The sequence below is a fragment of the Cydia fagiglandana genome, chromosome 3 (genome assembly GCF_963556715.1).
Source record: "Cydia fagiglandana chromosome 3, ilCydFagi1.1, whole genome shotgun sequence".
Taxonomy (NCBI): Eukaryota; Metazoa; Arthropoda; class Insecta; order Lepidoptera; family Tortricidae; genus Cydia; species Cydia fagiglandana.
In genome coordinates, this window is record NC_085934.1 from 6,810,701 (window position 1) to 6,832,817 (window position 22,117).

Consider the following 22,117-nt stretch of genomic DNA (forward strand, 5'->3'; position numbering starts at 1 on the left):
ATAGCAAACTATGATTTCAACATGTATAATCCCATATCATTTACATATATGATGTATTAGTGTAGCCCATAGGCATAAGTAAAACAAAAAAAAAATACACATAATAATGTAAAGACAAAAACAAACATAACTATGTATTTTTGTCTCAAAAAAAAGGAAGGACGTGTAGCATGGAGTGACTCACACACAGCTGACCACCCACCGCGAATCGATTTAATAAATTAATTGTTCATTTTCCAAATGTAATATGATACCATGTAATACGATATTGCAAGCATAAAAATAATGTTACATTTCCTCAACCTTGTACTTTAGACCTAGTGTAAAGAACAAAGGAAATGCTTTCCTATATAAACCGCACATTTAATTATAAAATACAATTGATATCCGACCGTTGCGTGTATCACTCATAAACCACCTTCTCCGAGCCGAAGGCTTACACTTCAATATTACACTTTAAAATATAATAATCGTGCTTATCGCCAATCTCGAAATAATCGCAAGATATTTTCTGTGACAAATTTGTAATATAACAATGACATTAAAATTAAAATATTTGAGTTATTAATGTTATTCATCATCATTAACTTAAGAGGTATTCTCTTGTCGGTGGAGTATTATTAATTTTTATTTCCATTCTTCCCGTTTCATCCTCAAAAATAAATCAAACAACTAGATACGAGATACGATACTATAGATACGAGTGCCACTACCACGCTAGTTTTTTGTGCATAAGCCATAGTTGACAACCCTAGAGCGACCGCCGAGCGTAGGTATGAAAAGTAAAGTACATACATGTGATTGACTTCTGTACCTAGCTCTTTTGTGTCCAAAGGTAGCGAGTCCCACAACCGAACCTCATAGAAAATCAAAGTCAACTTCCAGAAGCCAGATTGTCATGTCACAACTTATTTTAAAAGTAAAATCGCATTTTTGAATTAGTCAAAACACTTTTAATGATAATTAATAACACAACGATGCAAATGCTTTAAAATAATTACAAAAATACAATAACAGCCCCGAAAACTATTTATAGACAGTAATACATTTTAGTAGTACATGTTTATAATATTGTAGGTATACTTAATCATACATTTTTACACCTTGGTACAGTTGCTTCCTGAGTTTGTTAGGTATTCAAGATCTAATTCTAATACATGATAATTGAAATGTATTAGAATATGTAAACTGGGCCGTCAGGATCAGCTCGCTCCGCACTAAAAATAGAAAGCATGACCAAAACTCAAGTAACTTGTCAAAGGTGGCACCAAGCCCCGTTTCCACAGCTGTGTTTTTATTTAAGTATATTAACTTTATTGCACAGTAAAAATATGTACTATAGGCTGTCAACTAGAGGGCCAACCAGATTAGCAAGTAAAATTAATAAATTACAATAATAAGTTACAGACTTATTAAAGTTCTATTTCTAAAAAGTAAAATCAATAAATAAAAAATAACATACTTATACAATTGTTCATATAATGATATACTAAGTAGGTATTAAAAATTTTGATCAATATCAGATACCTTTGGTTGCTCCTAAAACATACCTTTGTTTGCACCAGTGGAAACAAGGCTTAGATTGCGTTGAACAATAAAAGCACTAAGGATATAAATACTGCACAAATAGCTGTTGAATTCCATTACATTTAAAAACTGGACTGAACACGATTATTTTTATAAAAGTTTATTTATCTTACGTTAATATTTGATACATTCGATTATTTGACTTGCCTACGGTAAATTACAAAAAAAAAAGGTTTTACTTAAAGATTTATAAAAATGTACTTAATGCACTTAACCAGTGGGGAGACACTCCACTTCGTTCGAACTCGGCTCCGTTCGGCTCAGCATTGCTCCGAGCAATTATTAGGGCTGGCACCACTTGACTTCCTTGTGCGTGCACGACCACAGATAAGATAATCACATGAATTTTGATAACCCTAAATACCCGAAAGGGATACTGCCATATATTAGAAAGGGATAGCATGATTCGACCCTGAATCACTATCAAAGTTCGGGTTTGTAGGAAGTGTCCTTTCTGTACGGTAGTACTATGATTTCTTCTGTGACTTAACCTTGTTGTAGGTATACTTTCCGTGTTCAAACACTAGCATACTTGGAATTCAACAACTATGTATTTGGTAAGATGTAAATAATATTTATTTTCACTTACAAAGGCTCTTCATCAGTATCATTAGATATATCTGAATCTGCCACATCATAATCTTCCATATCAGGTTGCCAACATCTGTCTGTTACGAAAACTTTATTAACACATCTTTCGTTCTCAGTTGGGACAACTAGAACTTCATATTTCTTGGAACCCACTTCTCTGCCTTGGTAAGGGAAGTAACATACTCGATGTGACGGTTGGACTTTCCCAGGGATGAGGTGTCCCTCGTGTTCTACCCTGCCGATGTAGAGTCTTTCTAGCGCGTCTTCGGAATGGCCTGCTACGAAAGCCCCTACGGGTATTTTATCCTCTACAGCTGGTTTCCAAACTCCATCAAAACCGCACAGGACCTGTAAACGGTTAGGACCGTTCTATTAAAATTTTGAATACTTGGAAAGAAAACGTTTTGAATTAATTGTTGGTAATAATACCTCAAACTCCTGTTTCTCATTAGCTTGTCCTCCCCACGACACGTACGCTTTTCCAGCAGAAAACGCGAACTTCCCAGGCGTCAGGGAGCCCCGGTGTTTTGCCCGGGCAATGTACAGCCTTTCACCCTCAAAGCCCCCCACCAGAGGCTCGGCCGAGAGCTCCTGCTCTGGCTCGTATGTCACCCACTGAAGATCACATCCTGTTATTGTTCGGTGATTTAGTTTCTCTGCTTGTGGTGGTACTAGAACAAGAGTAAGTTTATTAGCCATGGAGGTTTATGTGGCACGAACATAAGGTATACTAATTTTATTATATTATATTAATTTGTTGATGCTGAATGGGATTTCGTGTGGAGTAGAGTAACTTGAACAAGAAATATTGCTCTATATTTGTGAAAACTATTTTTATTAATTATTGTAATAAGCATCAGTAGAGGTCTCAGTAAAATGTAAAGACACTTCGTCAAAAATGTGTCCAATTAAATTTGGGTTTCTATATATTCGTTATATATTGACCCAATAAAAGTGCTATACCATCAATAAATTAAATTAAAGAACTAAAGAGTAATTATATTTCATTTATAAAATAACTCACATTCAAACCGCCAGTGGACAGGGTTCCTCTGCTCCACAACCGAAAATGTGACATACTTAATATCATTAACGTCATTGGCACATGTGACTATGGCATCAGAGTACCCATCTCTGCCGAGGCGCACAGAGCCGTTGGCCCAAGTCAACCAAAACTTGCGGTACTCCTCCGCGCTGAGGATTCCGGGAGTGTTTGCTACCTCTCTACGAGGGCTGTCATGCTTCTTAATCCAGCATTGCTGCCTTTCTCCCATAACAATCTGAGAAAAGTGCAGTAATTGTTTATTGCTTTTTCTCATTTGACTTCTTAAAATAAGTTTTATAAAGTGTGTGTACACTGTGATCATAATACATACAATTTTGATTATGGTATGTAAGTGTCATTGACACTTACCTTAAGAAGATTTTATAAATTTTATATGCATGTATTGAACAGCAAGAATTTCAGCTCATTTAGAAAGACACCAACCAGGAAGAGGTTGAATTTAATTTTAAAGTTTAATTATAGACCGGGAGATAGTGACACATTTTACTGGATCATTTGTACCAGTATGGCGGTTCGTCAGGGGTCTAAGCACGTAATGAAGGAAAGAAAAATGATGGTCATAGCGCTGGTACCGGCGGCCCAATCGCGTGGGCGTTAGTCGAACGTGTCGGATAAAATACGAGTGTCGAACGATTTGTATCACAAAAATCCTCGTATTTTCCGATAGTCCATAAAAAAGAAGTAGGCGGTAGCGTAATGCCATACTTCTCCGGTGTGACTTACAGCCCGCCATACTGAGGCGAACACATTAATTAAAAAAAAACAATTAAATCATTTGTACCAAGCTAATTTTTGCACAGGTGATCATCGTCGAGCAGCTATTCATGGACATCACCATGCCATACTTTTCGGATGGTTCCAAATGGCCGCCATACCGCCGCAAAGGAGTTAATTTTTTTTTTATTGCTAAACGATTTGTACCATCTTGTAATTTTTTTCAAGACTTTCTGTGTGATCATAAATGGAAATCTCATAATGCCATACCTGTAGGCGGTGGCAAATGTGTACAATATTTTTTTTTTATTTCAAGTATGGTGCCCCTTTTTCCCCCTATTAGAAGTATGGCAAATATAATAATGGTCACATTGCATCATATAACTTCCAAAAATCCAAATGCCATACTGGTACAAATCGTCAAAAAATTGTTTTTTGTTTTAAGTCTTGGCTTAAGTCTCACAGTCGTCCGCCCCGTAGTTATAATCTGAAATATTTTTTTTTAGGTATAATTGTATCCAAACAAACAGAATATGATGATGCCATGCTGTAAAAAAATATTTAACGTATACATAGTCGTATTTTTGAAACGTGTCGATTAAATAAGTTTTTCAAGTATGGCAGCACTTTTTCCCCCTACTATAAGTATGGCAATTATAATAACGGTCACATTTTATCAAATACTTTCCAAAAATTTAAATGCAATACTGGTACAAATCGTTTAGCAAAAAAAAAAAAAATAACTCCCTTGCGGCGGTATGGCGGCCATTTGGAACCGTCCGAAGAGTATGGCATGGTGATGTCCATGAATGGCTGCTCAACGATGATCACCTGTGCAAAAATTAGCTTGGTACAAATGGTTGAATTGTTTTTTTTTAATTAATGTGTTCGCCTCAGTATGGCGGACTGTAAGTCACACCGGAGAAGTATGGCATTACGCTACCGCCTACTTCTTTTTTATGGACTATCGGAAAATACGAGGATTTTTGTGGTACAAATCGTTCGACACTCGTATTTTATCCGACACGTTCGACTAACGCCCACGCGATTGGGCCGCCGGTACCAGCGCTATGACCATAATTTTTCTTTCCTTCATTACGTGCTTAGACCCCTGACGAACCGCCATACTGGTACAAATGATCCAGTAAAATGTGTCACTATCTCCCGGTCTATTAGGTAAACAAACAAATAAATGGTGTGAAGCTAAATACTTAACAAATAACAGTGTGTAAAAATTAAATTCGTGAATTTGCCACTGGTTTATGGTTATGAGTAGTTATAACGTGTCACAAGTTATGGTAATGTTAGCTTCAAAAAATAAGGGCTATTTAAATATTATATTACCCAAAATTCACAGTCATTAGCTGGTTTTCTTGAAAGTCCGATTGCAGCATTGCCGTTAGCCATCACTTCAAAAGCCAGGGCATTACTTGTAATCTTGTAAAATGCATTCAGGTGCTTGGGCCATGTTGTTATTTCTAAGACAGAATAGAATACAAATGCATCACATTTGAGGTCATCTCATTACTACTGCCTATATTGAAGATTCTAGGTATAGGTAAAACTTAAAAAAAAATCAGGATGGTAATTAAATTTGTGGCGCATACAAATTAACATTATTACTTAAGGAAAATTATTTTAAACAAACTTACCTATTAAGTCTCCCATGATGAAGTGACACCAAGATACAATCTACGTAAACAGTGTATGAGCTACGCCAATTTCACTGGTATGAGCACTGCAATTCATAAGCCGGAAATATAAAGCCGCTCACAAAATTAAAAACACAATTTAAAACTGCGATCCCAAAATAAGTTCATATGAGATATTACTTACAATACTATTAACACCAAGGGACTACGTACAACAGCTGTTTTACGTACAAACTTAAATTATTTCAATTTGTTTGGAAATAATAAGTGAGAATGATTCAAAGAAAATCTGAGTCATGTCATAGAGCAAATAAACAATACATTAGACCAAAGCATTTGACATCTGATTGACAGTGACACTCATGTGACATTTTTTTTTTTTTTTTTTTTAACAATTATGGCCTGGATGCGAGTCCTTTAAGCCAAACTCATGTGACACTACTGACGCGTTTCAAAGTTTTAACTTACTTCTACACTCCATAGTTTTAACTATGCAATTATTTGGTCTAGCAATACGTAGTCCGTACACCACAGTCACCACACCGGGTAGAACAATAGTTTACAATCGATTGTTCATTATTGGGAATCGCAAATCGGAACTCGCCCAACTCGCAAGACACAATAAACTTTAAAGTTGCTAACACACTATCGCACCGCACCAAGGTCATTGTGGGACGCACCCATAAGTAAGAGGGAGAAAGAGATATCGCTTTCTCCCTTTTACTTATGGGTGCGTCCCACAATGACCTTGGTGCGGTGCGATAGTGTGTTAGCAACTTAATGATTAATCGGATAAACCATAGATATAAGAATATATACAGATGCCTTCCAAGCGAGCTGTCAGTGGGACCACTTTTTGTTTAGTGTACGATTAACAAAGCGACCCACTTCGCTGTAGCGATGTCGATAAAGTCATATCGATAAACTATCGACATTTCTTGCAATTTTAATTTTACTTCAAAGGTTTAACTATACCTAAAATGAACAAAAACGCTTTTATTCTTTATTGTGGTTATCAGATCACAATTTTATAGTCACGCCCCAGGAGAGAACCAAGGGAAAGTTCAGATATTTAATTAAAATACATATTATACCTACTAAAATAGGTGGTCCGCAATAATTGAAATATTTTATTACATCATAATATATTCATTATCCATTAGCATTTCAATTATGCTTATGTTTAACGAAGATATTGAAGCTTCAATTAATCGCTATTTCGTTCCGCTGTGTAGCGTTTATCGATATATAACATGATTAAAATCGACTTTTCACATCCCTAAAAGAGCACACATATACGTTTTTACGCACACATGCACAACCCAGGAAGTTATATATTAATCGGGAGCGAACTGTCACTTTTTTTGTCATACTAAATTGAACCTTATCACCGAGCCAGAAAGTTGTTCGTACCAGACTAGAGAAAACGGTCCACATGAGATAGAAAACCAGAGCCCCGTGTCTCACTCGCACATGTTGCCAATGTAAAAAAGATACCATTGTGGCAGTATTTATATCAATATACTACTGAAAGTAATTACCTTCATATACTATTTTAGTGCTATATTCCGATTACAGTTCCGATATCTTTTAAATAATTTGTTAATCATTATGATGTCAATATTATTAACTGATTAAACCAAGCATGTGCATAACAAAAAAAACATTAAATTGAATATGGTAGAAATTGTAGTAACTTTGGATATTAATTGGTATCCCCAACTTGATGACATATTTTTCGTGTACACACACACACACACGTGTACAATCAAGAAAACACTGTCAAACTCATTAGGGTGACTATGATATCGGTGCGATTTGGATCGGTCTTACAGAATTGTTATTACGTACTTAATGTAAAAATAAGTTTACCTAAATAGTATACTAATAAATAAATAAAGATATACTTATTTCGGCATGTTTAATTATTCGATTCATGTAATGAGAGCTATATAATTGCCAAAAATTAAATCCAAAGTCCTTAGACATTACAGACTCATGTTTATACTTACTTACATAATATTTAATTACTGAAACGTTAATTCTAACTATTTATATAGATGTAATCGATTCTATATAGGTTGGACACACATTTCCGTCAGTATACAAAGGCGGCAAATTTGAAAATTTTGTTGCAGATCACAAATCTACGATGACGCTTACGCCTAAAGAATAGCTTAAGTATGCAAAAGGGAAGTCATCACGTATATGAACACACCATGAGTATGATATTGATAGTGATAGGTATTTTGTTAAGCATAAATAGTGTAAGATGCCGGTTTACACAGTTAAATGTAAGTTTTTATTTCGTTGTGTGCTAATATTTTATTATTTTAGTCAATACTCAAGATAATTTCGTGTATAAACATAAATTGTTACGCCACGCTACGCTAGGGCTTGACAAAATGACTGGTATCGATAACTAGTCGGTATAGTATTAATATAAGGTAATTTGCGATACAAGTGTTGAAAGTAAGAATCAAATTCGTAACGAGTGGTGATAAATTAAAACACGACCGAAGGCAGTGTTTTTAATCGACACGAGCTGCGAATTACCTAGTTACGTAGTACAACGTTTTACCCCATCCTGGATATCTGTCTCGCTCTCTCTTATAGCTGTGTTTTTGATGTAGGTACGGCGGACCACACCTTCCTCACAATCGACCATGATCGCGATTCAATACGCCCATCCCATCTGTAACAGCTTTTATAACGACTAAAAGCTGTTATAACGACTAAATTAAGTAAGGTTGTTGTGAAGCGTTTTACAGGAGAGAAAAGAACTATATCCATCTCTTTTCTGGGACAATTATACTAGCATAGGGAAAATACAGTATGATTCTCTCTGATTATGTACGAATGAGAAAAGATCCTGGCCAAACTATACATTCAATCTTATGCTAATATCCCACATACATATGACTTATGGTCACCCTAATTAGAAAGAGATGGAGGGCTCAGGTTTGATGTCTCATGTGGACACACTTTTTGGCCAGTGTACACTATCCCGTTTACTCTCTACGTCCGTGGCACAACCTGGGTCGCCTAAAAAGGGGCCACTTAGCGATGTTACGATTCGACTTCACAAATCGGTTCAAACCGATTTAGGTCTGAAGTCGACTAAATCGACGTGAGTGTTCCGTAAATCGACTTAAGATACGTTCACCCGCTCTAAACGCATCCTTTCATATTTGCTGATGCGTCACTTTCATTTGACATATTGAGGATTAAAATGTACACAAATCGATTTCAAACCACGAAGAGAAATGTTGCCATGCACATTGCCGCCATTATTGAGTCGAGTCGAAACTTGGTATCTACAGGTAAAGTAAAATGAAACTTATTGTTTATGTTGTAAGGTTCAATTTCGCATGGGCTTAAAGCGATTGATTTGGCGGTATACTTGGATCGGTTTGGCAGTTTTGCGCCGCGTCGATTTGCTAACTCAACGATTCGCGGCAATGACACAAAATCGCACGAGACCGCACGCTCTTTCCTGCTTGCTCGTATAGTGCTTTCCCGTTTTAGCTTTAGAAATTATAAAATTGTGATTTACCGCGCAACAAAACTAAAAAAAATATTACAAAACTTTTAAGTCAAAATTTTTGCTGTCGATCGAATCGAACAAAGCGTAAAATTGACAATTCAATTTCCTCAACTCAAAGACTACGGAGCGGTTTGAACTACTGATACTTAAAAAGTAGAAGTTAAATCGACTTGGCCAAATCGGTTTGCAAACCGATTTGGGTTTAAATCGGAGTCGACTTATTCGGTTTGAAAATTTTACGATTTGGCCCATCACTAGGGCCACTTGGATTTGAAGTCCATCTTGTCAAGAGTATGGTTGTCCTTTTTTGACAAACGGCATTTTTAAAAGAGCAAGGAGAGAGAAATGATACTGGTTGCTGCGCCGTGAAAGAGAACAGACAGAGTAGGGGGCTCGGGATAAACGTAAAACGCCTTAAAGACGTCATTGTTTTAATATTTATTTTTACTTATGAGAAATGGGAAATCCTGAAAGTACCGGATAGAAAACCCGAAAACTAAGTAAACTATCTACTTGTTATCGTAAAAGGGAAAATATATATATCCTGCACTTACTCTGAGACATCCTTGTGGTAGTATACCATATGCTAATTAAGCAGAACTCTACTTATAGTTCAGGTATTTTTCTAAAGTGACTTAAAATAAGTTATAATTAAGTGTTGGAGGGGAGACATGGATTTGGATTGTAAGTAGAAAATTAGGTACTATATTATCAATACCATTGTATACTTGTGCACATACTATGATCTTTTATAAATAAAATAAAAGATAAAAGATCATAGTGCACATAATGATACTGAGAGCTATTTGGGTATAACTTTTCTTAATCATATTTTTTTATCATTTTATTACAGCACATTGCATAGAGATTTGCAAAGCAAATACTGGAGCCATTAGATTTCAAGTTAAGTCTCATTCAGGATGTGCACAACTCTATTTATTATTATTTGTATGTCTTTTCCATATCTCGGGACCATGGGGTCCCGGACCTTTGGGAGGCGTACGTGGGGCCGAAGCCAACAGCGCAGAGGCCCTTTAAGACACTTTAATCTAAAAGCAAGGGATACACGTGGCGGATACTATCCCCGAACGCACAATGTGATACATCAAGAGATGGTCCCCGCCAGGTGCAAAGACTATTGCAGTGCAGCACTTTTGTGCTGCGATGGGAACTAAGGTCATGGGCTATAGATTTGAAAGTTGGATGGACTGGATAATGGGCTATGGGAGAGACTAGCGGACACCTGCCGTGACAATCAGTCTCAAAATTGTATAAGACAGGTGGTGACTCGCCAACTCATTGAGTGGGCCCCGCAATGGCCGCACGCACAGTGCGACAACAGGGCAACACTTTGGAGCGGCTGTGAGGTTGTCGAGAGGTGAGTCTGCGGTAGCCAGATCCCGGTAATCCGTTCAAGGGCCGCCGGCGTTATGACATTTTACACTTCCAACCTGGAGCATAGGTCCCGCTCTTGCGACTCCACTCTGGCCGGCCGGTGAAGGCAAGCACAGAGGCGAGGGCCAGATGACAGGGCCCTCTGGAATAGGGGTCCGCGGTGTCGCCACTCACCGTCAGCTCGCCACAAGCTGCCCCCGCGGGGTTATTATTATTATTATTACGAGCCCATTGTGTCCCACTGCTGGGCAAAGGCCTCCCCCCTCTTCTTCCATTCTTCCCGATTTTGAGCTGCATCTGGCCAGTCTCTCAAAAAGGAGTCTAAGTTATCCCGCCATCGCCGACGAGGTCTGCCGCATCTCCGGTTCGACTCATGGGGCACCCACAACAACGACTCATGGGACAACTCTATTTATCTGGAATAAATCCTCCACACAAAGACCTTTTTGATGTAAGCTATATTATAAGTCTACAATCTAATCTTATTTTTAATTATTTTATTATTAACACATATGTAATACTTGTAGCTAGAGTCCGGAGGAGTGGCGGTAAATTTCCCACAGACGGTAATAGAGTAATTATTTATTGCTAACTTTATAAGATTGAATAACTAAATTATTTATTCACCTGATGAACATTACCCGTAAATTTACTATAATATATGTATATTGATGGTATTAAATAACAAAATAAATAAATCATAAATCTAGCCCTAAATTAGCCTGAGGCATTGTTCCCAGGACGCTGGCCGCGTTCCCCCACTGCACAGCGAGGCTGAGTTTTTGTGCGAAAAAAGGGGCAGCTCGTAGGTTGCCAGACCCCCAGACTAGTTTGGTAGAAATTTCTTTAACCAGTTTTTGGTGTCTGACGACCGTAAATTGCAAGTACTTAAAACAAATTATTTTTGTCAAACGATTTCAGGAACATCCAAATGTCATGTTGTAAATGTTTTGCCTAATTCTCTTAACAAATATCACCATTAATCAATGTAATTTTTCTTACCATATGCAACCTATAAAGATAATTATAGTAAGTATGTATTATGCAAAATTAAACATTTAATCGTTATTTGTTTATAATCATAAACATACTTAGGCAACTCAATTTCCCTCTGTGTGATTTTTGCCACTGCTACTCTGGACACTAATTATAGCTTTAAAATAGGAATAGGTACTTTGACAAGACCACAATATTTTTTCAAAACCTAAAGTGATTAGGCGGCAACTAGTTAAAATGAGGTGATTGTACCTTCATATGTATTTGTTATGCATTGAAACAAAGCATGTGGGAATGAGAGGCAATGTGTTATTATAGTTATTTAATTTTACAGATAACTTTATCTTTTGAATCCAGAATTAGAAACCTTGAGACCAGAAATATGGACAGCGCCTCAGCTGTAACTGCCTTTATTAATTTGATAGACCGGTTCCAAGAGTTTTGGCTGACCTGGTACAATAACGACATTTGTTTGGGTTTTGGTGATAACCCAGAGCCCTTCCTTAGATACAAATATCAAAATGATGAAAAAGAAATGATTGGATACATAAAATTTTTCAAACCACTTCCATTGACAGAGTGGATATATGAAAGTATGAGCACTATGTACTATGTGTCACAAGACTCACAAGATTCTAGTTGGCTTGCTAAGTTCTCAGATTTAAGCTTATGTTGCTATTTGGTAATAATGTTGTTTTATAATTATCTTACAAAAAAAGGTTATTATGAAATCTTGCACTATTATATATTATATAGCATTTTTCATATAGCTTGGGTAAGGTTAAGGTGGCTCAGGACCGCTTCGGCCTCAGTTTCATTTCGGCAACTTCTTAAGTAGTTCTCATTCGCATTTGGTCTACTGTTCCGATTCGCCAGCATTCCTATATCGTCACTTTCTTATCTCGCCCGCTTTCTTACGTGGGCCACTGTAGTAACTTGGTTATATTCCTAATTAGACTACAGTGCCGATTCGTCAACACTCCTAATTCGTCCATAGTGCTTACTCGTCAACATTCCTATTTAGACCACAGTGCCAACTCGTCAACTACATAGCAGCCCTAATAGTACATCATCATTATCATCAAAGTTATCTTTATGGTTAAGGACAAGTGTGACAACAGCAAATACAAATTTTGTTTTACTTCCACCAAACTTCATGCCAGAAGCTTGGGATGCTATAATACGCGAAGCACCAAATACCACAGAATGTAATATTTTCAAAAAATATTTTCTTGACCAATGCCGCGGGTTTAAGTGACAATCAGTATTAATTCTACATTCTCAATTCAAATAAAAGAACGCGGACGAGTTGGCACTTTGGTCGAAATAGGAACGTAGACAAAAATGGTATATTGACGATATCAGATATTGGACGAGTTGGCACTATGGTCAAAATAGGAATTTAGACAAAATGGGGTATTGACGATATCAGAAAGTAGGCAAGTTAGGAAGGTGACGATTTAGGAATTGTAGGCTGACGACATGGCACTGTGGACGATTTATGGAGATGACGAAATGAAACTGAGGCCGAAGCGGTCCTGAGCCGTTAAGGTGACAGCTCTGCCGGCACCATATTTACCATGTATGAGAAATACAGTGTAGATAATACTAATGCATACAAGCTTAAGTCCAGAGCTAAAGTACCTACTCTACAATAAATATGTAGTATATTAATATTACCTACTCGTAGCAAGATTCAGCTGCCTAAATACCAGAAACTGATTTATATTATAATTGTATAATAATTGGCGTCGTCGAAACATAAACTCGCGGCCGCTGTGCCATATTCCGTATAAAAACTAGTTCGAATATGAACTTTATTGTGCAACAATAAGGTGCACAATTAAAAAAGTTGGTATGCGAGGTGCCCGTGGTGGCGCACGTGTATTTAAGGCTTGAAATCTCTGTTGGCTCTCTTGTAATGGACTTAAATAATAAACAACTTTGAACCTTATCACAATGGAATAAATATGAAAATAAAATTGCTAGCTTATCATATGAGGCGTTAATTCTTACTGCAGGTCCTCTGCGGCTACAACGCCACTTGGGTAAAAACGGGCTCAAACAAGATACCCCAAAATGCTTTCATCGGCGGCATTTCCGAAGTGAGAAAGGAGCCCCTTTACATAGGAAGGGCCGTGCACGATGGCAGCCTCATCATCGGGAAGATACACGTCATATACCATACCTGCTACTTACCCTACCAGGGTAAGGAGGTTGAAAAGTACAACCACTTTGAAGTGTTAGTGTTGCCAGACCAAAATTATCGTGGAATATTGGGAGTCCCCGAATTTGATATGTGAACTTGATTTTATACAATGTAACATTTATTGTAATGTTTTTAAAAAAAGTTAGTAAATTGTTTTTTACTTCTGTAAAATGATGTAATAGGTATACTTGGTCAACCAAATTTTGTCAGTAGAAAAAGGCGCGAATTTAAAATTTTCTATGAGACGATAACCTTCCGGGCCTACATTTTTTAAATTTGCCGCATTTTCCATTGACAAAGGGGCTGTGATAGAGTATATGTATAGATGTAATAATTATTTATAATTTTATTAAAAGTCATAATTTTTTCCGTGTTTTTATCTGGCCAGTTTTAATAAACAGACTATAGAAACTTACTTATCCCTTTTCTGGGGTTAAGTTCCTACGGCGCGATTCGGGAAATGAAATAGAGATGCACTAGATAAGATATAGTAAAGATATGTGACGTTCCACGGCAAAAGGTACCATTGTCCCGACTGAATACCTATTGAAGCGGCGTTAATAATAAGCGTAAGCGCCAGCCGCCATAAGGTACCTTTTTTCGTGGAACGTGACATATCTTTACTATTTCATATCTAGTGAATGTCTAGAAAAATCAGGAGCCCTTAGAACAGGATAAGTGGGATAGCTTATTCGTCTGCCTATCTGTCAACAAAATCCAATTTCTCAAAAGAATGTACCGATTTGGAACCTATTCACAAGCCAGTGATGAGATTAAAGCTGATAAAAAAAAATCTATTTTATTTGGCAAACTCACCTTTTCAGCGGGAAAAGACGCGAAATTCAATATTTTATAGTAGGTATAGGTCAACCGCCTTTTTCTACTGACGGAAATAGCTTGCCAAACAATAAAGAGTTTATTACACCTTTCATAACAAGAGTGACACCGCAATACGTGGGACACGGCAGAAAATATTTCCTGTCGTGTCAGTTATTAAATTCAGAAACTTAAGCCAACGCGAGCAACACCGGCTTCCGATTAAATTTGCCGCCTTTTTCTACTGACAAAGTGAATGTGCCAGAGTATAACCTGAAGGTTTCACCGAACCGAACTGCAATCAGAGAAGTGGGTTAGGTTAGGCTAGAACTACGACCCTTACGGAAACGAAATGCTACTAGAAAGTACTGGTTTTACCTCCTTTTCTACATAGTGCACCATGTACCATAATCTTTCACCGGGCCCCATAGAAGTCGGTTTTTTTTTCTTAAAAATTATTTACTGACAATGACAAACTGCTTGACCTTGATATTTCGAAAAAAGTTTTCATCTTTGTGAATTCTGGCTGGAAAAACCATAGCTACAAAAAAGACGAATGCATAATTCTTCTCCAACTGTCATTCTGAAAAATGCAAGCTGCGGTGTTATCCAACTGTTTCAAGAATTTTGAAAACGTAACAGGACTGTTTCCAAATTTAACATTCTAGTTACTGGAGTGTTAAGATGAGTTGTAAGTACATATTGTGTTAATCTGCCTACTTATTCAAATCAAAGTAATTGCCAAGTTATTATGTAGTTCTGGTTGAAGTGGAAAGAAAGAATGTAGGTAGTTCTCTTTTACTCGCGTTTGGATGCTACCTATTGAAAAAAAAACAGGATTATTACTTACCTAATAAGTTCTTAGTTAACATTACCGACCTAATACAGGTGAACTAGCTATCTAACGCCTAAAAACCTAATCGTTTAGTTACATTATCATGATCCATCAATAGATGATTAACTCAGCTCAATTGCCTGGACCATTAGTCCATCATAGACACCTTAGGTACCTAAAGAAGACTACCATATGGTTTTCGAAAATAACGCCTAAACATTTTGATCACCGTTGTTTCAATTTGTTTATCGACATAGCATCCATATCTCTTAACCCATTCAGCGGTAACAATCACGACACGTTGTCCTTTTGCCTCTACGAAAAATTTTCGCTACATACCGGGAAACTCATGTTACCAGCTACGTCGTAGCGCTACGAGTCTACGACCGTAGCCATCACTACTAGCGCGAGCTACGAGCGTAGCCGATAACAAGGAACCCCCGTTTGTAGCCAAAAGCGCGTATACACACAAATAATAGTGATGCGGTATGTACCTATACATGAGGTATTTCGTCCAATTTTACTATTGTATATCCCATGTTATTTCCGTATTGTAGCCAAGTATCCGCCGTACCCGCCCTACGAGCCCACCCCCGCCCCGCCCTCCGTGGCCGATGCCATCGACGCTGGCCACAGCTTGAGTGTGCAGCACAAATCTGTGTTCCGCCCGTCGGTGTACCCGGTGCCAAAACCTGCTAGGCCAAAGTAAATATAAGTAATTATTATATTTTTAGGAACACACAATAGTTAATTACTGATAATCAAAGCTCGGATAGGGCGAGCTATTTGCCTTATAATATAATAGTCCGGTTCCCTCTGTATTCTGTCTCCATGTCTTCATACTTCTGTACGCTGCTGTCTCATAAACCAGCTAGTTATCTAGACGTCGATCTTCGGTGCTAGAATATACGCAAAGGACCCACAAATCTCACAATGGACACACTTCACAAAGGGTTCCTGCCTTCCGCATTATTGAACTTTTTTGTAGATACTGACAGATAGTTATACAGTGTGGAAAGATAAGTCGGGCCCTGGAGGGAAACTACCTTAAATCCTTAAGCTGGCTCATTTTACTTAAAGGAGACATTCCTTTATTTTTAAAAAGAAACAAAACTGCATTTAAAGATTTTTCTTTTTTTCTTCAATTTGGCTTGTCTAAAAAAATCTTGAGTACTAAATATTAGATTTTATGGATATTTTATACGACAGACGAGTGTAAGACCTAATGTTGCTTAGAGAAATATTATCATTAACATTAACTGTATCGACTAGTACAATAAAATTGCAAGTGTTTATTTTTTGGAATTTTTAGTCGGTTCGAGTCCCGGGCGAGGCAAGCGAGTTTTGGAAAATCTTTGAATGCAGTTTTGTTTCTTTTTAAAAATAAAGGAATGTCTCCTTTAAGTAAAATGAGCCAGCTTAAGGATTTAAGGTAGTTTCCCTCCAGGGCCCGACTTATCTTTCCACACTCACTGTATAGTAGTGTACCCTATGATGGGCGTGGAACCAGTAATGGGACAAAAAACCACAAATCCTGTAAAATAAGTGTCTAAAAGTAGTTTATAAACACTGCCTGTATATTATCATAAATAAGAGTCCTAGAGCTGTTTCAGTTTGAATTTTTATTAAATTTGGTTGTTTTTTAAGAAATTGGCGTCAACCCAAAGGTTGTCGTGTCACTGAAAAAAAATACCACTACGAATTCTTAACAACTTCGCTAAGAGAGATGAGTTAATTTATTAAATTTTAATTAATTAATACTTGATGAAAACTAGAATGTGTTTTGTTAATTGCATTTACCATGAGATAAGGTATACAACATACTATGTTGTGACTGCACAGATGTAAAAAAATAGTGGTATTTGGCCCAATCCCATTATAGGAGCTGTAAAACTGCATACCTCCTATAATGGGCAATTTACATAATGATGCTTGCCATGCCATCATTTCATGTTTAAACAATACAGAAGTAAAATGTAGTTACGAAATATGTCAACCAGGAGGTATGCTCGGACTTCGGATAAATTAATATCGTTTTTTAGGGTGGGTCAAATCTTGGTAGCCGAGTTTGAGCCACTTTCCCGTTTTCCGATTGAGTTGAAATTTTGTATTCGTAATTAAATATGCAAATCGGATGATAATGCAATATTATGATAACATGGACCAGATCTGATGACCTATTTCAATATTTTATACTGATAGAGCAGTGTCCATTACTGGGGGGCCCATTACTGGAGCTTTGGTGTCCATGACTGGAGAAAAATAGCATAGTTTTAATTTGTTAAGTATGTGGAAACTCATTGCAGTATCTTTGATACAACACGCCTGAAACATGAAAGACGGGTAGGACTTTCATCTTTCAATACGCTAAGCGGTAGACCATTCACATGTATTAGGGAAATATCACAAATACTCCAAATTCCCTCTTAAATGTCCCATGACTGGTGCTGTTACTATATAGCATCAACTTCAAACACTGGTATTCTTAGGGCCAGTTGCACCAACCACAGTTAACAGACTGATCAATGTCACGCAGCAGAGATCTATGAAACTTCCCATACAATAAAATTTAGCGAACGCTTTAACGGTTTGAAGCAATCGACCCTATAAGGACCATGATTGATGTTATTCTGTTTTAGAACACCCAAAGTAACCGATGTGAAGATGTCCCGTCGCGCCATGAGGGCGCACGCTTGCTGCCTTCGTCGCCACGGTGCGGTGCTCACCGACCGCCTCGAGAGGCTGGCCAAGCCGCGCCGGCGCAACATCATCTACTTGTGGCGAGAACATGCGGAATTATTGCCGCCTGAAACAGTAAGTTTGTACAGTTATCAAGAAATCATGAAATATTTATTTTCAAACTGTTTAGACGACAATGGTTTCAACGGTTGGCGACATTGTTGTATTGTGCACGAGTTGCAGTCACGAGTGCCTTGCAAATTATTGACTCTTGAGTAACCTTTTGCCACCTAAATGCAGTTCCCCAGCCATGAATCTAGTACCTATATAACTGGATCTGGCATGAAAGGTGGGGGGAAGTGACCGAACAGGATAGTCTTATCTTACGTATCTTTCAATAGGAGTAGCAGCGAAAGAGCTATTATTGTTTGTCCTCGTCACAGTCTCACATTTTATTTGTTCCCCACCGTAAATTTAGTATGGATTATGGTGGGCTACAAATAAATTCGACCAATCATAGTGTCGTATTGCGCATGCTTTGTCCCTCACGGAGGCACGCGTATACCACTTCTATAGGATCCTACCTTCTATGTCCACAACACTATCCTGTCCTATGAGTTTGTGTTTAATCCTATAGATAGAACGGTTTCGGAACATGCTCAGCGCGGACGAGCCGTTCAAACCCGACCAGGCGTATGAATACTTCATCACTTGCCGCAAAGCTAAGAAGAGGAATGCGTAAGTGAATCGTGTTTGCTCTTCACTTCAAAAGCGTTCAATATAAAATAAGATAAAAATTAAATAAGTACCACCTTCTGGATTAAAATATTAGCATGTTAGTTAATTTTTTGATTTATTGGAGGAGAAATATATGAAATAAAACGTAAAAACCAATGGTCATTATTATATGTTTATTATTTATTTTTATGTTAAAAAATATCTCTTAGTGCTAACCCGTTATTATTCCTCCGCTAATACTTGTCGGGTGGCACCAAAATTCTCCGTAATATTTGATGTTATTCAGGTTCTTCAAATGTGTCGCTTAACTTCAAACTTGGGTAAATCCATTTAACCCTCTCAGCAAATATCTATTACTTACCCTATTACTTATTCTTAATACCAAAACTGCATAATCTAACACATGGATTTACCGGAGTTTGAAGTTAAGCGACTCATTAGTAGTATGTCATCCACCAGGGCTCACTGCAGCCTCGTAAAGAAGGACACGCACGCGGTGGTGACGGACAAGCGCTTCTTGTGGGCGCGTAATGCGACCGTGGCGTTCGCGCGCGGCATCCAACAGAGATTGTCCCGCCCCGGACGGTACACGCTAGCTGACGGGTAAGGTTGTTTAAGTTCACTCCCGGCAAACACCTAAAATTGTGAATAAAATCAAAGTAAATATTGGTTTGTAGATATTCGCCTAGAAGTCAGAATAAAAAAAACATATGAATATACCTAAGAACACGTTGTTCGGATCCTATATAGGCAGGAGCGCCAGGCTCCCGCGCGTCGCGCTTCTTATGAAGTTGATTTCGATCTCACTGGTAGTCATTTAATCGTTAAATAGGAACCCAAGAGTGCTGGAGTAGGATATAAATTAATTGCTAACTACTTGTAATCTTCAGGATGCTACGCCTGTCCAATGTGATTTTGGACGAAACATGCGGATACATGAAAATGAGGACTCCATCTCGACGATGTACCAATTCTAAGGCTAAATTTATGATGGAAATGTCCGATAAGGTAATTAAAATATGAACGCTTCTCTTGCTTTTATTTATACCTACCTACTTATTAAAACAATATTAATTTCTTACTATGCTTGTCCCTAGATTGCAGTTTGGATTGATGAGATACTATCAGAATCTGATGATCGAATGTTAATGATGGACTTTGATGAGGACGATGGTTAGTTTTACACACTGTGTTAGAAAAATTAGGTAACTTTTAGAATAATAAGAAGAGGCGAATGAAAGGAACATAACTAAAACATCAGTATGGTGAGAAGAGTTATGGTGTGGCCTCCTTGGGACACGTAGTGCACCGTACAATACGTGTCCCTAATACTATAATTAGTTGTAGTACTTGTAGTGCATGTATCGAGAATCTTTAACAGAAGTCTGTTATAAAATCTGTTTTTTGCAAGCCAAAAGAAAAGGTACGTTTCACAGATTGTAACAATTGTTCAATAACGTCACGATACATTCACGATATGAATAACTTTGATAATTTATTCTAAAACTTTACCGTCCGTGAAAAGTGAAGTATAGCGTGTCATATATTTTCTGAACAATTGTCTACAATATCTGACAGTCCTAACCACTTGTTTCTACGCTCTCACTTTTCCCGGACCGGCTGCTTAATCTAAGCGGTATGTATTGATTTGTTACGTCCTATATATTTTATTTAAAGAAGTGGAAAGGAGCATACTAGATGAAAGCAGACCTCCGGTCTCCGTGGTCCCTTCAACTATGACGGTCCTCGCTGCGCCGGATGCCGCTGATACTGCTGCCGGAAGCGGCTCCCCCAGCCCCGTGGCTCCAGTCGCGGTCCCAGGAGCAGCAAGTCCACCGCCACAACCTGCCACCACAGGGGATACAAACCCACCACCGCCACAACCTGCCACCACAGGGGATACAAACCCACCACCGCCACAACCTGCCACCACAGGGGATACAAACCCACCACCGCCACCGGCGCCAGCCAGCAGCCAGGAACCAAAATAATATACGAAAGTGATCGAGGTAACATTTAAAAAATGCTAATAATACTTTGGTCAGTTAGACGCTCTGTGCAGCTTATCTCAGTGCTGCGTATCTGCTACGCTTGCTACCGTCGGAAGGAGGTTGGTTGGGTTGCCGCGAAGACGCCTCGCCAAGGAAGCAACGCGCTTGCGCGTAATGGCATGGAAGCCGTCAGTATGTTTCTCTAGGCAGAAGTATCTGTAGTTGATGCTTTTTACTAACAAAGAAAGTATGACAATTTTGCTACGACTCAGTGAATGCTCATAGAATATAGCACCATGTCGGGTCCTACTATTTACGGCAATCGACCTCGACGTAAAAAATTGGATTTTTCTTTACCATTTTGAGTATACCTCTTGCATTGCAACATCGCTATCGAATAAAATAATGACTTCCTTGTTTCAGACATACTGTTCCCAGGCAGATGGTCAGCAGGCGGCGGCGATGATTTTGCAGATGATTTTCTTAACATGATGGGCGAAGTAAGTTTTGGTCGTTTTTTACAGATTATGTCAGCTTTTAAAGCGCATGAAACTTATTCTGATTGTAATAAGTATTTTTAAGTAAATCAATTTTCGATGTTAAAATCAGGCTTAAAAATTGTAATTCTATTACCTACCTTACTTCTTACTTTCTTACTTTCTGTATCGCTACAACCTTTTGTGGGTCCTCTTTACAGTGCATTTACAACTGGCTCCGGTTCTTTGCCCCCTTCCTGTGTACTGTACCATTGCAAATATTGCAATACTATATACATTATATTACTACGTTTAGCAATAATATTTTTGTAAATTGTACATATTTTTAATAGGAAATTGGGCACTCTACGTCAGCTAAAATCGGCTCCAATAACGCTAGCTTAGAAACAGTCCTAAAAATGCAAGTCACCGATAGACCAGAATCTACAGCTCCTACTTGAAGCAGTCATTATTTTATTATACAATGGAAAAAAATTCTACCGCGAAAGTATATCTTCAACTCTGGCACTCATGAATCAATTAAAAATGGAATTATCCATTAATAACGTAAATAAAAAAATCGTAAAATTAAAATGTCTATTTTTGCACCTAACTCCCGCGTACAAGTGAACACGGAGGTAATTACATTAATAATATACTACCTAAATGAAATACTAATCAATCTTCATTTTCCATTCGGTATCTACGATATTATTATTACACTATTACATGTAATAGCTTCTTTTTCCGCTTATTCGTGTTCATTTGTACGAGAATGGAGAATGAGGAATGATTTATAGTCTGTATATTTTGGTATTAAAAAAA

At 37.8% G+C, this 22,117-nt stretch overlaps 2 protein-coding genes across 3 annotated transcripts; one reads left to right on the plus strand and one right to left on the minus strand.

The window, feature by feature from the left end:
• Nucleotides 1–968: 968 nt before the first annotated feature.
• On the minus strand, nucleotides 969–5,918 carry LOC134679931 (uncharacterized). 2 transcript variants are annotated; one of them, XM_063538881.1, is made up of 7 exons: nucleotides 5,795–5,918; nucleotides 5,611–5,696; nucleotides 5,303–5,436; nucleotides 3,203–3,458; nucleotides 2,608–2,849; nucleotides 2,177–2,526; nucleotides 969–1,217 (listed from the first exon to the last, which is right to left on the minus strand). In XM_063538881.1, exons 2-7 carry the CDS (start codon nucleotides 5,624–5,626, stop codon nucleotides 1,175–1,177), a joined length of 1,041 nt encoding a protein of 346 aa, XP_063394951.1. In that variant the 5' UTR covers nucleotides 5,627–5,696; nucleotides 5,795–5,918; the 3' UTR covers nucleotides 969–1,174. The 2 variants fall into 2 exon arrangements, with proteins under 2 accessions (XP_063394951.1, XP_063394949.1); XM_063538879.1 differs by lacking the exon at nucleotides 5,795–5,918 and having other exon boundaries at nucleotides 5,611–5,770.
• A 9,285-nt stretch (nucleotides 5,919–15,203) lies between these two features.
• LOC134680432 (formin-A-like) lies at nucleotides 15,204–21,768 on the plus strand. The gene is made up of 10 exons (XM_063539564.1): nucleotides 15,204–15,264; nucleotides 15,966–16,113; nucleotides 18,048–18,222; nucleotides 18,725–18,825; nucleotides 19,285–19,428; nucleotides 19,716–19,833; nucleotides 19,923–19,998; nucleotides 20,503–20,796; nucleotides 21,240–21,316; nucleotides 21,646–21,768. Exons 1-10 carry the CDS (start codon nucleotides 15,258–15,260, stop codon nucleotides 21,751–21,753), a joined length of 1,248 nt encoding a protein of 415 aa, XP_063395634.1. The 5' UTR covers nucleotides 15,204–15,257; the 3' UTR covers nucleotides 21,754–21,768.
• The last annotated feature ends 349 nt before the right edge of the window (nucleotides 21,769–22,117 follow it).